At 39.5% G+C, this 19,301-nt stretch overlaps 2 protein-coding genes across 8 annotated transcripts in view; one reads left to right on the top strand and one right to left on the bottom strand.

Moving 5' to 3' along the window:
* The first annotated feature begins 152 nt into the window (after window positions 1-152).
* On the top strand, window positions 153-14,099 carry lrrc41 (leucine rich repeat containing 41). Of its 4 annotated transcripts, none has more exons than XM_023339626.1 (11): window positions 418-511; window positions 880-966; window positions 6,467-6,494; window positions 7,299-7,357; window positions 7,442-8,225; window positions 9,533-9,769; window positions 9,988-10,152; window positions 11,178-11,276; window positions 11,437-11,562; window positions 12,729-12,801; window positions 13,475-14,099. In XM_023339626.1, exons 2-11 carry the CDS (start codon window positions 937-939, stop codon window positions 13,692-13,694), a joined length of 1,821 nt encoding a protein of 606 aa, XP_023195394.1. In that variant the 5' UTR covers window positions 418-511; window positions 880-936; the 3' UTR covers window positions 13,695-14,099. The 4 variants fall into 4 exon arrangements, with proteins under 4 accessions (XP_023195391.1, XP_023195390.1, XP_023195394.1 ...); XM_023339624.1 differs by having other exon boundaries at window positions 6,467-6,551; XM_023339623.1 differs by lacking the exon at window positions 6,467-6,494 and having other exon boundaries at window positions 153-511; window positions 13,547-14,099.
* LOC102226457 (rho GTPase-activating protein 39-like) overlaps window positions 14,061-19,301 on the bottom strand; it is a 92,941-nt gene continuing 87,700 nt past the window's right edge. For all 4 annotated transcript variants that reach the window (XM_023339618.1, XM_023339619.1, XM_023339620.1 and 1 more), the window contains one exon: window positions 14,061-18,681. In XM_023339618.1, coding sequence (XP_023195386.1) covers window positions 18,487-18,681 — 195 coding nt within the window. In that variant the 3' untranslated portion in view covers window positions 14,061-18,486. The remainder of the gene's footprint in view (window positions 18,682-19,301) is intronic.

Below are 19,301 nucleotides of genomic sequence, written 5' to 3'. Positions count from 1 at the left end.
TGAGAGTGGAACTCCTTTCTAAAGGTGAAGATGTGTTACAGATTTCAAAAGAAAATAAAAACGGGAGACCGCGGATAACATAGGAAATAGCGCCCCCTTCACTTCCGGAGTGAAATGGTCCCATTTCCAAATAAGGTACGAGACTGACAGTAGTCCGTCCCCGCGCCTTTCTGTTTGCTGCAGCGAGGTGTACTTGGGTGTACTTGGGGAGGGACCACCTCTTCAAGATGGCCGCCGTATTTCCTGCACCCCGGCAGCCAATACGGGGTCCACTATTATGTCGTAAGAGCGAGCCACTGATGCACCTTTCTCCCTTTCTACAGCACCAGCAGACGAAGCCTGGAAGACAGTAATGTGATGGAGGTCCTGGATGTTTGGCGCTAATCATTATCGATGGCAGGCACAAGAGGAAAGATAAAGCTGAGGAAGTCAGCAGATACCAGTTTACAAAAACATTGTTTTCAGGCCATCAGGACACATTTTACCGCGTTGGGAACCGAAGCTGTTCTTGGTAAGACAAAGAGCTACTAAACTGAGTTAAACCTCTCAAAAAGTTAGCATCACGTCCAGCAGATTAGGTCATTATTCTGAACTTATGAGCTGTTATTTAGAAAATGGTTTGTAATTTGTGAAACTTTCACTCAATTTGTGAAAAGAAGAGGAATCGTGTCTGATTTTAAGAATAAAACTTCTAAATTGTGTCTATAGCTCACACAGCAAACCGCCATGTTGGAGAAGTTGTATTCGCTGTATGTAGTCATCTGGTTTCAACTGTGTATTCATAATTTATGTTGCAGCCCTCATCCATAGGTACAGACAAATGTTAGTCTTTTAGAATGGCGTAATGTGTGATCTGATGTGATATCTGTTAAAATCTAGACCTCCCAACACCGCTCCTTAAGGATCTACTGCCTCATCTGACAGCATGTCAACTGGATGAGGTCCAGCCAGCCCTCAATAAGAGAGGTATGGACCCTGTTTCTGCTGTCTGTAGTTCTTGTTCAGTATTCATTATCGATCACAAGATAAGTCAAAGTAGAGCATAAATCCAGAGCAAATTACCAATATTGATTATAATACATAACATCTGCCACAATCAAATAGAGAGCAGGAAGAAAAATACAAGAAGCACTGGACTAGAAGTACTTTCACTGAAAATAAAAGCAAAGTCAGCGTAACATCTACAAATAAAGCAACTTAGTCAGAATTGGCCCAAGGCATAAGCAAACTAAGTGGCTGCTTAGGGCCCCAGGGACAATAGGGGACCCCCTAAATGTAACTGATTTCTTTTAAGTAATAATTTCTATGTGATTATAGTAACAAACATAGAATTTCATTGTAAAGTTAGGATTTTTTTTACAATAAATAATTTGATCACGTAGAAATCATTGTTTATTCTGGGAAAAAATCAAAAATAAATTGTTCTTGGGGCACCCTGGTGGCCGCAGTAGGTCCTGCTTCACCGGTAATATGAGCTCTCTTCAATGTGCAGTGCACATCCAAATCTCCAAGATAAGTTAGCTAAACACTGTCACAAAATAAGACTTATTATTCAGGGACAAAGAAAACAAAGAGGAAGAAGAGAAAAAAAAGCCAAGATCAAGGTATGTTTACAGGTCTCTTGATAATGTAATGTTTACCAAAAAGATTTGTGAAGCTGCTTATGGAAAATTAGCGTCATAGCGACCGTGTACAGTCTGGTTCAAAAGCCAAATATTGATGCTAGTGTCTTTGTTTTTGTGTGAAGCTGAGTTTTAACTTTAACTGTCTTCATTCTCGTGGTTGGCCCTCATGGTTTCAAAACGGTGTGTTTGATAACATTGATGACAATAATTAAAACTTCTCAATGTTTGACATTATCTAGAAAAATGTTTTTACATCAGGCGATATGGCAATATATCAATGAGCTACTCTAAGCTGTAGTTGGTGTTATGGAATTGTATTATTAAGGAATGAGAATCTGTTTCAAAAAGTAGAGAAAGATTAATCTTTGTCTTTAAGTTTCTTTATTCGAAGACCCGTCTCACTGAGTGCAGTCAGGAGAAGAGCCCTGAACAACACACATCACATCGTTATATAGTCACAGCAAGGCAAAGACCCACCCAAAGTCTGATCTTATCTCTATTGCCAGATGGACCACAGAGACAATCCCACCTCATGAACCATCCCTGACCTCTTGGAGGGGACAATTTTATGGCAGGAAAGAGAGCCGATAATAATTTCAGGACAAACTTCTCATTTTTCTTTGTCAGTTACTCATGGATGCAGGATACAAACTACATTCTGCACATGTCAGTCCTTTAAGACAATTGCCAGATCAAGCATTTAACCCAAGATGTCTTCAGGTCTCTTATACTATCACAGCTGTTGAAGCATCTAAACATTATCTGGAAACTTCTTTAATGGAAAAACACATGTTGCAGAAATTGCAAAACACAGCAGATATAATCAGTAAATAAATGGTAATAAGTATCATCAGTTCCATCAAAGATAAAAGAAGGATAAAAATGAAGTTTTCTATTACATTGGCAATGTGTTGTTTGCTGCTGATCATGATGTATCTAAAGCAAATATTAATTTTACATGTACTTATAAATTTTGAGAATTTTACATCTACTTATAAATTATGAGAAGCTTCTCCAGGAGCACTGCCAAAATTATTTGACGGCACAAAATCAGGCCAGTACCGGTCCCCATTCTTAGACGAGAAAGACTCACCTGGTGTAAATGCAATTTTTAGCTACTGGAATCACACCTAAGAGAAATGAATTCAATCAAAGTATGTCATAAATATGTGTGTATGTATTCCATCTTAAGTAGGGGTGCATCGATTGCAGTTTTCTTGGTGATCGTCAATTGGGGATCTTTAAATCTTTGCTGAGGTAAATAAGATTTGGGATAAGATTGGCTTCATGTGTAAGTATCAGCCAACCACCAATCTCTCAAAATTCAGAAAATTGGTGCAGATACATCGACTGGCCAATAAATGTATCCTATATCTATATGATTCATGCATATAGGATATAATGTAAACAGCACTGTGACAGAGATGCAACAAGTTTATAGGAGGTGTGCGAATAATCTAATCTAGGGCTGAAGCGATTCCTCGAATGATTCACGTACCTCAATTATTTAAATTCCTTGAGGAAAATGTATCTGCCTCAAAACTTCATTAAATTATGTTTTATCATTTAACGCACTGTGTTCCGGCCGTTGTTGCAGCAAAATCTGTGACCCATCATTTTTTGTGACCGCAGGGGGCGATAGCGCGATTATTCTGGCCAGAATAATCTGTGACCAGTGTGATTTTAGCTATTTGAGGATTAAATATTATTATAAATACACCCAGATTGTAGTGATGAGGTGGTAGAACTCTGAAAAATAGTTGTTTTAAACTCTGACAATATTTACTGACCTGTACAGTAAGGTCACAGATTATTCTGGCCAGAATAATCTGTGACCAGTGTGATCCATTTCTTAATAGCTTACCAATTTATTAAATGGCCACAGTTGGTTTACATATTTTAACGACAGCACATAGGGATTCAATGCGATGGTCAGTGTTCCGCCTCAAATACAAAGTAATACATTATATTTTCTCCGTCAATGCGATGGTAATATAGGAGCAATGAATCTTATAATCAATCAATCAATCAAATTTTATTTGTATAGCACATTTCAGCAGCAAGGCATTTCAAAGTGCTTTACATCATATCAAACACAGAAACACAATGTAACATAGAATCAACAATCAAAACACGACATTAAGTCAAGTTCCATCAATAAATTTGCAATTGATTACATTTCAAATACAATTCTAATGGGTTTTTAGTCGAGAGTTAAAGGAAGTCAGTATTTCAGCTGTTTTACAGTTTTCTGGAAGTTTGTTCCAAATTTGGAACAAACTTCAAATTTGAAAATAGATGCTGAATGTTTCTTCTCCTCGTTTGGTTCTGGTTCTGGGGATGCAGAGCAGAACCAGAACCAGAACCTGAGAGGTCTGGAAGGTTGATAAAATAACAGCAGATCTTTAATGTATTGTGGTGCTAAGCCTTTCAGTGATTTATAAATTAACAACAGTATTTTAAAGTCTATTCTTTGAGCTACAGGGAGCCAGTGGAGGGACTTTAAAACTGGTGTTATGTGCTCTATCTTCCTGGTTTTAGTGAGAACGCAAGCAGCAGCGTTCTGGATCAGCTGCAGCTGTTTGATTGATTTGTTGGACAGACCTGTGAAGACGCTGTTGCAATAATCAATACGACTGAAGATGAACGCATGGATGAGTTTCTCTAGATCTGGCTGAGACATTAGTCCTTTAATCCTGGAAATGTTCTTCAGGTGATAGAAGGCCAACTTTGTAACTGACTTTATGTGGCTCTGGAGGTTCAGGTCAGAGTCCATCACTACTCCCAGGTTTCGGGCCTGATCGCTGGTTTGTAGTTGTAATAACTGAATCCCAGCTGTCTCAGTATTTACCCAGTATTCGCACCTTGTTGCCCCCTGCAGTCACAGAAATTGATGGATTTTTCTGTAACACCTGTTCATTACTTATGTTGGGCGACGCTCTCACGTCTCCCTATTAGTTGTTGCTAAGTACTAGCAGCATAACATCCAATTTTCAAGTTCAGTCTAGGGACATTTTATTAATTGATGATAATGTCCGGGTTTTTGTCGTTTTCGGGGGATCAGTAAGTATCCTTAAATTGACTGGCGCGATGCCTGGAGTACGACAGCCTTTCTCCTCCTGGAGCTGCTGTGTGGTCAGAGCAAACAGCAGGGAAGAACGCTGCAGGTGTATTTATACAGGTGAACGCATAGACTGAACACTGCAGGTATTCTATCAGATTATCATACGCTGTCAGAATAGCATACATACAGTTAGTACGCATGCCTGTGCATTAAGAAGTCTGACCGTCAGAGGAGCTCAGTTCATACGCGACAAGTTGTGGCGAAAATAAGTCATTAAATTGTTTTCAATGATGACTAGATAGATATACATGCATTGTCGTGGTTTCAAACTTATTTAACAGGTTCTAGCTGCAGCTGCAGTCAGCTGCAACGCATGCCCATGTAAAACTCATTAACCTACTTAACCGCTAAGTCAGGATGTCATACAGCTGTTAATAGCAAAGTGTATGACGATCTACAGTACTTCATGATTCTATGTTTGTGTATACTTGTCTGATAGATATAGAATAGAATAGAATTACTTTATTCATCCCAGCAGGGAAATATAAAAAACTGATATAGCCATCAGTTTGTGCTAAACGTATGACGATCTGACAGAACACGGGCGGCTGCGCTGTAGTTGATGCCTAACGTAACTGTAGCTTTATGGACGTACCGGAAAATAATATTCATGTCATCCCGGTCTCAACAAATGGGTGGCGGAGTGCATCGTGGCGGTACATACAGTGAGGAAAGTAAGAATTTGAACACCCTGTGACTTTGCAAGTTCTCCCACTTAGAAATCATGGAGGGGTTTGAAATTTTCAATCTTAGGTGCTTGTCCAATGTGAGAGACATAATCTAAAAAATAAAATCTGGAAATTGCAATGTATGATTTTTAAAAAATATGATTTATTTGTATGTTACTGCTGCAAATAAATATTTGAACACCTGCCAATCAGCAAAATTTCTGGCATTCAAAGACCTATCAGTCAACCTCGAAATAGTCCACCTCCACTCCACTTGTTGTTCTAAATTAGAAGCTGTTAGCTGCATAAAGACTCATGTCCACCCCACATCATCAGTAAGACTCCAACTACTAACATGGCTAAGACCAAAGACACCAGAGACAAAATTGTAGACCTCCACAAGGCTGGGCAGGGCTACAGGACAATTGCCAAGCAGCTTGGTGAAAAAATATTAATTGTTGGAGCAATTATTAGAAAATGGAAGAAGCAAAACATGACTGTCAATCTCCCTCGGAGTGGAGCGCCATGCAAGATCTCACCTCATGGCGCATCAATGATCCTTAGAAAGTGGAGGATGACTGGGGCCATGTATTGTGAGATTTTGGGGAACAACCACCTTGCCCTCAGTTAGGGCATTGAAGATGGGCAGTGGCTGTGTCTTCCAACATGACAATGACACACAGCAAGGATAACCAAGAAGTGGCTCCATAAGAAGCATGTCAAGGTTCCGGAGTGGCCTCGCCAGTGTCCAGACCTAAACCCGATAGAAAATTTTTCGAGGAGCTCAAACTCCGTGTTTCTCAGCGACAGCCCAGAAACCTGGCTGATCTAGAGAAGATCTGTGTGGAGGAACGGGCCGGCATCCCTGCTGCAGTGAAAACCTGGTGAAAAACTACAGGAAATGATTGACCTCTGTCATTGCGAACAAAGCCTACAGTACTAAATATTATCATTGATTTTCACAGGTGTTCAAATACTTATTTTCAGCAGTAACGCAAATAAATTATTTAAAAAATCATACATTGTGATTTCTGGGTTTTATTTTTCAGATTGTCTCTCACAGTGGACATGCAGCTGGTAGGTGTCGCATTCTGTCGCTAGCATGGATACAAAAGCTAGAAATGTCTGGGCAAGGTGAGAGTTCATCTATTAAACTGACTAAAGATGAAAACATAAACTAAAAGCTGGAGTATACACATTTTTATAAGCATATTTGTGAGCCTGCCTCTTTATTATTAAATTGAATATAATTTCAGATTTTTGTATAAATTTTCCTCTGGTTGACTTAGAAAGTGAGCTATTACAGGTTAGTTTTCTAAACTACAGAAAAGTAACTGTTAGGGATGCTCAAATATGAAAAATTTGACTGATATTTAAATCTGATAGTAACACTTCTGTTATGTTAGATTTACCAATATTTTATAATTTTTTTTAATCTGATTACTTGAATAGTTGATAGAGTACTCGGTTACTAAAATATTTGTTTACAACAGCCCTGATCTAATAATCTGACTGCTGATTGCAGCCAGTCCACATTATTAGCAGAAACAGAGGGCCCCAAAACCAAATTTTGCTTAGGGCCCCATGGAGGCTTGGGCCGGCCCTGAACTTACTTAATAACTTCACACACCAATTACTAAGCAGTACATTGCCATGGTTGTCTTTAGTCATAGACTGAAACATAAAACAACATATTTCTGCTCTCATAGACCTAACCTCGAAAAAATAGTTTGAAAAGCAAAAGTAACATTATCAGTTGGGATTTTCAGACATTATTGCTTAGCTTCCCCTTATCACAGGATGTCTAATTACTATTATGTTATAAATATTCTAATATGGTTCATTCTCACATTTAAACTGATTATATGTTTCCTAATTCAGGGTTATCCACGTATTCTGGATGGGTAGAAATCCTCCGGGACCTGGTTGGTCTGAGCCGTGTAAGTGTGCCACCCTCTTGCAAATTTCAACGTTGTAAATGTGGATCTCACCAGATGTACTTCCTGTCTTTTGTTACTTTTCAGGCATTGGACTTCAGGACAGAAGCAGAAGCTAAGCATGAAGTCATGTTGAGGCTTTTCACAAGTGTTTTCTACGGACTGAGCAACAACTATGTGTTAAAAAACAGCACAAATTTAAAATCCAATTCATTCTTGAGTTCTGCAGCCAAAAGTATTCATCATTTTATACTCATTCCATGTATGCATCAGGCTCTGCAAGCTTTAACGACCAATCAGCAACCTCTTCTAGTGCTGTTAGAAAAGCATATAAGAACTATTCAGGTCAGTCACTTACTGTTAACAGTGAGGAAAACACAAGCTGTGCTGTATGTCCTGCATCGCCTGCTAGACCATGGGATCACTACAAACCTCGTTGTTAGTATAGATTCTGCCCTGGACCTTGCATGGCTCCTGCATGGACGTGGGTCACAGTACGTCAACATGGAGCTGAAAAAACTGTTCTCCTTCCCTCATGTTTTACAAACCTCACCAGCCAGCTCCAGTCCAGATGTTGAATCCACAGCTTCAGGCAATCAGAGTGATGATGTCATTCCCTGCAAACGAGTCAAGTTATATTCTGAGTCTGTGGAGAAGGAGGAAGGCCCATTTGGTGTACCGAACTTTACTTTGGACCCTCAGATTCTCTGTCATACTTTTAGTCCTTGTGATGGTCCCTCAGCAGGAGCATGCACATTTGGACAGATTACCCATTTGGAGATCAGAACCTGTGGTCCTGATTCTCTCAAGGTCCTGAGTTTTTCCTTGCCCACGTTTTTTTGCCTTCAGTCATTAAGTCTTCACAGCAAATGTAAGTTTACCTGAAATCTGCCAATATAGCTGGGGCTGTTACAAAACCTTCTGCTCTTTGTGCTAAATTCACAGAAACAATGTAAAGGCAAAATATTTCTTCCTGTTCTGTTTGAGGTGTACAAATACATCATATTTTACTCTCTCATTATTTCCTAAAGAAAAACAACTGAAAGAGAGAAGCTGTGTGTGACAAACTGGTTCCATTGTTGCTGTTTCCACAGTTCAGTTGGGCAGTTCGCTTTCATAAGTCAAAAACATCTATGACAACTGAGTTGTTTTGCCAATCTTTCCACATAGGAAATTCAACTAAATGTCAGATGTGCTCAGAAAAAATCCGAGCGCTGTGTCAAACTTTAAAGGCCTCAGTTTGCTTGTTAAGTTCTTAGTAGGACAACTGGAAACATACTGAATGAGTGTGGATTGGCTCAGTTCGTGTTCAAGAGGAAGTGTCTTCTCTTCAGGAAAACTGCAGGAAACTTGCACCTACATTGTCAGGTTTTTGGTGGGGCTGTTGCCTTGTAGCAGGAAGATCCTGGGTTTGAATCCTGGCCTCGGGGTGTTTCTGCATGCAGTTTGTTGGTAGCAGTGATAGGTTTTCTCTGGGTTCCCAGCTTCTTCCCACAGTCCAAATACACAACTTTAAGTAAATTGTGCGTTGTGTCTGAGTTGACCTGTGAAGGACCGGCGACCTGTCCAGGGTGTATCAGGCTTCTGGCCCTGGGACCACCACAGAAGAGTAACCTCCATACCTCACCCTCATTGGTTGTAACATCACTGTTGAGGGCTGATGAGTTAGTTTGGCCGCTTCAGGGTTTTTACAACCTGTTAAAACATGGGATGTACTTCATGGATCTCTTTTTCAGCCTTGCTTCATTGTTAACTAATAATGACTGTATGGAAGGTGTTGTGTGTCCCAGCATTTAATGTGATATTTACTGTCCTTAAATCAGTTTGGTTCTATTCCAGAAAATCAAACAAGGATTTAATGGGAAAGAAATGATTTCCTCCCCGTCCCTTTAGTGGCAGACGATGATTTCACTCTTCTGATATGAATCACTTGACCATAAAACCAAATAACCACCTTGATGGAAACAATTCTTCCTTATGTCAGTGACCTATTTAAACCAAACCGATATTTTCTAGTTTACATTGATGATACGTTTATTGAATAAAAACTCAAAAATGTTTAGATGTTTCAAGCTGAAGCAAATTATATTTAACCTGTGACCTTTGATGGAAATGAGAATCTTTATTCTGCCTCTCCACCAGAGAATAAACAGTAGGTGAAATGTTTGTGTTGTGCAGCCATCTTCAGGGAGTTGGATGTGTTGGAGTTTGCTGGAGCGCTGCAGCAGCTTTCTGACAGCGGCTGCAGCAGCCTCATCCAGCTCAGCCTTGGCCTCCTGCCTCATGTTGGACTCATGAAGACCCTGCTGAATGCAAGCCCCAGGCTGACGTCCCTATGTGTCGAGTTTCAGACGGCAATATGGGGACTGCAGTTTAATCTGGACCATGCTGGGACTGCTGAGCCCAACACATCAGGTGCAGTAAGCACAATTCAAAATGTGTGGCTCCTGCTAAATGTTGAGCAGGGAGGCTTTAAATTTCATGCATATGTGGAGCAGTGGTTCTTGTTTTATCCTAAATGACACCTAAAAATACTTAATAGATCTTTTTGCTAAAAAGTAGAACCTTTTCCAGTTTAATGATTTATTTAGGGATGAGCCTAATCTTGGTTCTTCCCAACTTATTTTCTGCAGAACTTCTTCTGGAGAAGTTAACCGTGAAAATAATTCAGCTCCAAACAGATCTACACTTCTTGACGTCAGTGCTTAGACGGAGCCCACATCTCGCCTCACTTCATATAGCAGGGATGAGACTACCCACTGGCTGCAGTCAAAGCCAGCTCCTCAGCACTCTCTCAGGTAAGGACACTTTACTTGCTGGAGATGCTCTGCTTGTTGCTGTTGATTGGGATTGGAAATGGAAAGAAGCCAGTTGCATATCACTGATTAGGACATTTGTCATGGTTTGTGGGTAAAGATTCTTATTTTTATTGAAAAATCATGAAGACCCACACCCTGTCCATTCTCAACAGAAACAGGTAGGGTAGTGAACATGCATACAATGATCCGTATAAATATGATGCAAATAAAATGTAACATAAGATTATGTAACATTAACATTATAGGATTGATAATCTAAAGATTGTTTGGACTGCCACAGTAGTTGAGGAGGAGAACCTTATTATGTGAAGTGTTTTCTGCTGACTTTAATTTGGAATAGAGCAACAGATCGGATACAGACCTGATGGTTTCAGTGGCAAATGTGCCAAGACGTGGAGTTCTTTCTGAAAGATCTTCCACATCTTCACTCAGGGATAGTCCTCATGGTATAATCTCATTGGTTTCACAAGTTATCATTATTTAACTCCTTTTTTAAGCTAGTTTGGGTTGATTAGCTGGTTGACTTGCTCCTAGTATCATCTTGCCAGGTCAACAATATTTAATACCATCCAGAAAATAACAAAAAAACCAGTTGTCTTTATTATCAGTGTGAAATTGTATCTTGTTTTTCCATTGATTGTTTATAAATCCTTTTATGTATGTTTACTGCTTCCTCCTGCTTTTTGTACAGTTAAGACCAAAATTAGAATTAGGTTTAAAGTAATCTTTTAATCATAGCCACGTTTCTCTAGAGAAATGTCAATGTTTGGAGTGACCCAGCCAGAGTCCTGACTGATGGATTTGTGCAGGGAACTAAAAATTAGGGTGATGGTAAGGAGGCCATGCAGTGTCAAAGACATAGAGCTCATCCTCAAAGATATATTATCAAAGTACCAGAGAATGTGCAAAAAGGTGCAATACAGCAATCAAACAATTGTAAGGGTTTGATTGCTGTAATGCCAATAAAGCAGTTTGTTCTCATATCATTTGTGTTTGCCTTTCAGAATCCAATCACAGTTTAAAAGCTCTGACGTTTGAGGATATAAAATTGTGTGACTGTCTGCCTGACATCCTGAAACTGCTGAGAGGCTGCATGTTGGAAGGTAAGCCAAGGAGAAAACAGAAGTAATGGCTTCCATCATTCAGTGTCTGCTGAGGAGTTTCTGGCTGTGTCCTGCTTGACATGCAGCATAAACTAGGAGCAATCAATCAAATGTGAATCTCATCCCAGAGAAACCCTACTCCTGCTTGTCCTTCACTTAGAGCTAAGCTTCAATGACTGTCGTCTTCTGGAGAGGTGTATCAACCCAGAAAAAAGTCTTGTAGAACTGGTGGCTGCGTTGAAGATGCCTTCACTTCACTCTCTGAGTCTAGCACAGAATCGGCTCGGTAAGCAATCTTCATGATTTTTTTGTAAGTAGGATGTAGTTCAGACTTGTAGTTATGACATTTTCAGAAATTATTTGCGCCGTTGCCAATATGTTCTAACCAAAAAGATAAAGAAGGAAACAAAAGAATGATTTTGAAAATATTGACATGAAATACAGGGTCTCCTCCAGAAAACTTGCTAAGCCCAGTGGTCGGGGCGTTGAGGCGGTCCACTGTGTCTTTGTATTAAAAGATGTAAAATAGACAGGAAATGTAAAAATATTACTGGGTAATTATATGTTACAGGAAAACATCTCCAGTGAAACGCTATTTAAACCTACAACTAATCTTAAAAACAGCAAATCAAAAAATACAATTAAAATGAATATTAAATATTTTCACTTCTGTTTAATCCAAATTAAGTCAGTGGCTCCATCAGGTCCCCCAGGACTTCAGGGGCCCATAATGCTAATATTTTAACACAAACCACAGATGCATAAATGTAATATTTGTTTATTGAGATGATCAATGCTGCTAAATTTGATTTAATGGTTTCAGCATACATAACTTAAAAGATTTTAAATAGTTTAACATTTAAATGTAAGATTTAAAGGAGCTGGTAAGTTTACTTTGTAAAAGTTCAAAGAACAGTATTCATAGTTAGATTGTTTCGTTACCATAGCTACAATCTACAATGAGTTTAATCTTTGAGTCTGAGTTCTGTTTGTTCATACAAATGAGTAAACTGCGATTTTAATTTATTGCTTTTTAGGTTGGCCAATTAAACTACTCCCCATCTCCCATATTTCACTAAATTTAACACATAAGCTGTGCTGATACTTTTAGCAGCAAAAGGGTCCCCTATGCATAAGCTATAAACCTATCTTCTATAAACATATCTTTTAGGAATAAATCTGCTCTGCCAGTGAAACGCTCAGAGCAATAGAGACGCTTGCAATCTGACTGTAAAAAAAGAAAAAAGTGTTGTTTTTTTTAAATTATTATTTTCCTAAAAACATAAACAAGAAAGGTTTAGCCTGGTGGTTTGACTAGTAATGCATGGCGGGCTGCCAGGCCTATAATACACTGGGGGAAACCCTGAAATAGTAGCAGCATTTATTAATTCAGCTAATTGTTGCTGTTGAACTTGCTACTAAATGATCCACTTTTCCTTCTTGTGCCAACAGCTAAGAATGTGTGTGTGCTGGCAGAACTGTTCTCAGAGGAGTCACAGAGCTCACTGAAGCAACTAGACCTCAGGTGAGAACAGTCTGACCTAAAACAGAACTGCTTATTTTCTTCTTTTAAAGTCGGTGGATTTTACTCTCTTTTTGTCACCTCTATCTTAAACGTTTTACATTATGTTTCACTTATGTGTTGGTAGCATGTTTCTAGCATAATGAGAAGAGAGCTCTGCTGTTCCTGTGGCAGGAAGTAAACAACATTTGATTAGCTACTAAAAGCTGTCATCAAAAACTATCATAAAGGATACTATGTTGAGGTCTAAATGACAGAGCAGAGAACATCTACTCCAGACACATTTAACTTAAGCAAGATTACTCAACTTATTTTTCAAAATTCATGTACATTTTAAATTTAAATCACTCCAACTTTGAAAAGATTTCAAAAATATTAAACTAGCTAAAACCCAAACCAAGGTGCATTCATGGTTCCATGTACCCTTAAATCTCGATACACAAACTGCTATGCTCTAAAAAGTATTGTTCATGAATATTATATTTAAGATTTAAAATGTTACAGCAATAAATTCTAAATTTGTTTAGTTTTTAGTTTTTTTTTACTTCAAAAGCCACCAGACATTATCTGGTTGACAGACTGGTTACATTAAACCAGACATTGATTGACCTTCGACTGGTTCTGTATTTCTGCCTTTTAATTGTATTACAGAATAGTGTCTCTTTTTCTTAAACAGGTCCAATTTCATTCAGCCTGCTGATCTGCTGGAGTTTGCTAAGAGACTGATGATTCATCCCCCTCCACACAGACTGACCCTTGACCTGAGGAAGAACCCAGGAGACAGAGACCCTGAGACATGGAACATGGCACTGAAGAGGCTTCAATCCTCCAGCTTTTTACTGGTTGAGGGATGGAAATCCACAGACACAATGGTGGACCACATCAGCAATATGTAAAAGAAAATCTGGAGGATGAAATGTTGTTGAATGTTATTAATTATGTCTAGCATCAGTAGCAATGTAAAACTAATGATGCTAATGCTAATGATGCTAACCCATTTCCTTTATCCAAAGCTTTGGATGGCTCTGACCTGAAACTATACACAGAAAATGGGAACACCTTACGTAAATTCTTTGAAATTAGTTTGATTTGTCTTTGGCAGTGGAGAGACGAGTGGACCCTGTCCCTCATTTACCATGGGAGATGGGAACCAGTTCCCCTGTGAACCCAAAGTAGCCATAAACAGCAGATAATTTTCTATCATTTCATTTGTTTTTTTGCATCCAAGTGCTGAAGGAGGAAAAAAGATGATTCCATATCAGTTTGTCATTTGAATGTTTATTAAACATTACACCTCCAGAGATGTCTCTGATATGGTGTGTGCTTGTGTGTGACTGCGGACATTAACGTACAATTGGGAGACTGACAATAAGGTGGTATGGCCATGTTAGACAATAAGCATTGACACAACTACCAATTCATCGTAAGTACAAACCAAGTAGGAAAAAAAGGATCCAAAATATGGATTAATAAGACTGCTGTTTTTTTGGGGGGGGGGGGTTACGTTTGTTTAAAGCTATCGCTTCAATTATGATTTTACCTTGTTTTCTTTGTCACATTGTAATAAATTTCAGCTTAGGACAAGGGTGACCCTATGAACATGCTAATCAGTTTAGTCTACAACCAGACCATCTGCCGCATTAAAAAAACACAAACACCAAACATTCACACTGCCACATCACAACAGCTCAGCCATCTCTGAAGCTCCCACAGGCAAAATGTCTTCATAGACAGAACACAGGCTTACCAAAGCAACAAAAATATCCCAGAATTGTTTAGCAATATAACAAATTACATTGGAGCCTGATGGGCCAAACATAAATCAAGCTGACCATCTTGTTTGAAGAAGTCAGTCAGCATTACAGTCACACCTCTGGTCATGTGGGTGTCATTGACATTACGGACAGCATCTGAAATGTCCACAGCACAAACCCAAAGGAAGGTTTTATCCAAAACTGTTTAGTGTGGATATCTACATACTACTGGACGGCTGACATGGCATGGATTTAGATTGGGTCTTTAGTCCTCAATCAATGTGAGGAGCATTTAGCAGAGATAGTGCCCCTGTGTCTACCCATTGTTACAGCCTACACACTATGGAGTCACATATAAAGTCTGTATCTGAATGAGTAAGCTGTGTGCAAAACACACAAAGCTGATAACAGAAGTAATCTTAAGGGGTGAATATGGCTGCAACCATCTGGCCTTTCATTTCAGGTAGCCGTTAAAATTCTCTCCTTCAATAAGAAATTTAGTGCAGTAATTTATGCAATGAGAATCGTTGAACGGCATGTAGCCAGTTCTAAATTTTTTTTACATCAAGTTTAGTGTTAACTTGATATAAGGAAGATTATACATAGCAAATTACAGACAACTGGATTTTTATAATTGAGAAACTACTTGGGCTAGTACAATGCACACTGTTTTTGTCTTCAGGGACTCACTTTAAGTAAATGTTTGAAGGGATAAATAGCTTGACTGTTTCATCATATGCCTGATCATTAAATCATCAGCTTAATGATGACTTAATGATCAGTCGACTGTGTGTTTGCTCATAGTCGGCCAATAACGGCAATGTGTATGCACCCTGCATGTTGAGAATTACACAGACCTACACACACACACCCAATACCCAACATACACACTTACAGTAAGTCTACAATACAGCATGTCAAAGGCATTAGAAAAATCTGAAATAAATATAAATAAATTATTTATAAAAGAATCAGTTAAAAACAAACTCTGTTAAACATAGAAAATATTTCAAACAAATACACCAATGTTTACTCAAAGACTGAATGGATGTATAAGATGTCTTCTAAGCAAAGACAAATGAACACATGCACACACTGATTAATCACTAGTGAGCTGAAAGGCCTGTCTGGGCTGAGTGGCTCTGTTGTCTCAGTTCCTGCTAAAGCAGCTGTGAAGTCCCAAAGTGGCCAATAGCATTCAAGGAGGGGTTTACTGGCAGTGATATCATTGATCCTCCCTGGATCTGTAGTTCACAGCTTCTGGGGAGCTGATCGTTGGTCAAAGTCCATTTTGGCAGAGTCAATAGATGTGAAGATTTCATTCTGATAACCCAACACTGTAGAACACAAGACTGTGAGAGCAACTTGCATCCTACATCTATGTGTTATGGAGTCAAAGTGAAAGCCATTAGCACTTGATCAGCACCACACAGATGGAGTGAAAGACTTCAGTGGTTAGTTTGGGGGAAACCACAGACACAGTCCATTCAAACGTTGTCCGTCTATTATAAAACGTGCAGAAAAACCCAGGGCACCACACATGCTGCTTTTGCTCTAGCAGGTCTCACCGATGATGATAGCTCTGCTAAATTTGAGGACATAATTTCCTGGTCTGCTTAGTAACAACAACGATTAACTGAATCAGGAGGACAAAACTAGAAGCTGCTCAGCTATAGGCAGATCAGAGCTCTTTGCTTGGTCCTGCTGGTCAGACCACATGGCCAATTAATCAGTCACAACCAGCGGCTTGGTCTGGGGAGAGGAGCAATTCAAATATTATTTTTTTAAAAACTCTGGAAATTAAACTCATGGCAAATCCGATGCTGTGCAAATGTTACAGATCAAAGACATTATTATACACTCACTGGCCACTTTATTAGGTACACTTTGCTAGTACCGGGTTTGACCTCCCTTTCCCTCTAGAACTGCCTTAATCCGTCATGGTATAGATTCAACAAGGTACTAGAAACATTCCTCAGAGAGTCTGGTCCATGTTGACATGATAGCATCCTGCAGTTGCTGCAGATTTGTCAGCTGCACATCCATGATGCGAATCTCCCATTCCATCACATCCCAAAGGTTCTCTGTTGGATTGAGATCTGGTGACTATGGAGGCCATTTGAGTTCAGTGAACTCTTTGTCGTGTTCGAGAAACCAGTCTGAGACGATTCACACTTTATGACATGGTGCTGGAAGTAGCCATCAGAAGATGGTACTAGTAGGCCCGAAGTGTGCCAGGACCATTGCACCACCACCACCAGCCTGAACCGTTGATACATTCAGGATGGATCCATGCTTTCATCTTGTCGACACCAAATTCTGACCCTACCATATATCAGACCAGACAACGTTTTTCCAATCTTCTATTGTCCAATTTTGGTGGACAAAATGGGACAACAGTGTCCAATTGTAGCCTCGGTTTCCTGTTCTTAGCTGAACGGAGTGGCACCTGGTGTGGTCTTCTGCTGCTGTAGCCCATCTGCCTCAAGGTTTGGCATGTTGTGTGTTCAGAGAAGCTCTTCTGTATACCTCAGTTGTGGTTATTTGAGTTACTTTTGCTGTTCTATCAGCTCAAATCAGTCTGGCCATTCTCCTCTGACCTCTGGCATCAACAAGGCATTTGGCCCACAGAACTGCCGCTCACTGGATATTTTCTCTTTTTCGGCCCATTCTCTATAAACCCTAGAAATGTTTGTGCATAAAAATCCCAGTATATCAGCGGTTTCTGACATACTCAGAGCAGCCTGTCTGGCACCAACAACCATGTCACGTTCAAAGTCACTTATCATGGCTTTGAACATTAAGTGACTTAACGATCTGCATGTTGACTTGGCCATGTCTACATGCCTAAATGCATTGAGTTGCTGATCTGTGATTGGTTGATATGACAATTGCTTTAACGAGCAGTTGGACAGGTGTACCTAATAAAGTGGCCTGTGAGTGTAGAGCATTCATACCTGCTGGAATCAAGCTTTTGAATCACTTCATGCCATTTAAAGGAATTGAACTCAAGTCTTTAAGCTGCCCCTAAACAGCAAAACTGCAGGGTGAGGAGAGCCTGTCTTCATAAACCTTGGATCATTATGAAAATTCTCCAAACCCAGAGGAGAGTAAACTTCATTGCCCTGTAATCAAACAGGGCTCCATCTTCTTCAGGATGATGCTCCTCTGTGACTATGAAACCATGGTTTTACCTGATTTTCTGTTCATCTTCAGTCAAGATCACAAATGGACAAATGAAGAAATGTATTCCATTACAGAGTTCTTAGCTCCTAATAAGTTTAGTGGGAGTCATAACGATAACAAACAGATAGAGCCAAACCATGTCGATAAAGCTGTTTCTCCCGTGAAGTGTGAGACATTAGTGGAATGTCTGATAAACATGCACTAGTTCTTTAACTTTACTGAAGAACACTCCTCTAATCAGATGGCATTACTGCAGACTTGTAAGACTTGTATGGAAATGTGCAATTGACAGTGAATGTCTACTTAAGCCAGGCAACAGAAAGTGAAAATAACTTCATACAAAACTTACAATTAACCAGAGGTCTGCAGATCTGAAAGAGAAATTCGTGTAATGATGAGATCCCTGCAGAAATCTTCAAGCTGAATGTTTATAGTGTAATAATGGATGTGAAGGCACACACAGTACTGTTAGGTTCAGCAAACCCCAACCAAACATTGTTGGTTTATATGCAATATTACAGCTGGACCAAATCCACAGAAATTGAAACAGCTGATACAACTCAAAATGTAAAGCAGCCAAACTCAAATCAAGGCAGTTTTTGTCGTCAAAAGTAAACATGAACTTGCCAAGTATTCACCAGCAGCAACGATTTGAATGTATGGTGTCCATGTGCTGTGGGAGTGTGCAGGGAGCAGGTTAAAGGGAGCACAGGAGAGGCTGTAGGTCACTGAACAGCTGTAGGGGGCGCTATAAGATCCCATCCATGAAGCTGGTGTCTAGTCGCTGGATGAGCACCCGAATGAAGGACATTTCCTTACGGGTGTTCTCAAAGATCACCCTGGGATCATCTGACTGGCAACGTAGACAGTTAGGAGCCATGACCATGGCCAGGTTGTTCACATCCATCTTGGTAATGGCTACATTGGCAGGTTGGGCAAAAACCTAAACAGAAAACACAATTTTGTGTCATTTGTGTTTTTTCAATCAATCAATCAATCAAATTTTATTTGTATAGCACATTTCAGCAGCAAGGCATTTCAAAGTGCTTTACATCATTACAAACACAGAATCACAATGCAACATAGAATCAATTATTAAGTCAAGTTCCATCAATAAATTTGTAATTGATTACATTTCAAATACAATTCTAAACAGGTGGGTTTTTAGTCAAGATTTAAAAGAAGTCAGTGTTTCAGCTGTTTTACAGTTTTCTGGAAGTTTGTTCCAAATTTGTGGTGCATAGATGCTGAAAGCTGCTTCTCCTCGTTTGGTTCTGGTTCTGGGGATGCAGAGCAGAACCAGAACCAGAACCTGAGAGGTCTGGAAGGTTGATAAAATAACAGCAGATCTTTAATGTATTGTGGTGCTAAGCCTTTCAGTGATTTATAAATTAACAACAGTATTTTAAAGTCTATTCTTTGAGCTACAGGGAGCCAGTGGAGGGACTTTAAAACTGGTGTTATGTGCTCTATCTTCCTGGTTTTAGTGAGAACGCAAGCAGCAGCGTTCTGGATCAGCTGCAGCTGTTTGATTGATTTGTTGGACAGACCTGTGAAGACGCT

This window comes from Xiphophorus maculatus, chromosome 9 (genome assembly GCF_002775205.1).
Source record: "Xiphophorus maculatus strain JP 163 A chromosome 9, X_maculatus-5.0-male, whole genome shotgun sequence".
Lineage (NCBI taxonomy): Eukaryota > Metazoa > Chordata > Actinopteri > Cyprinodontiformes > Poeciliidae > Xiphophorus > Xiphophorus maculatus.
This window is presented reverse-complemented; position numbering and strand designations above follow the sequence as displayed.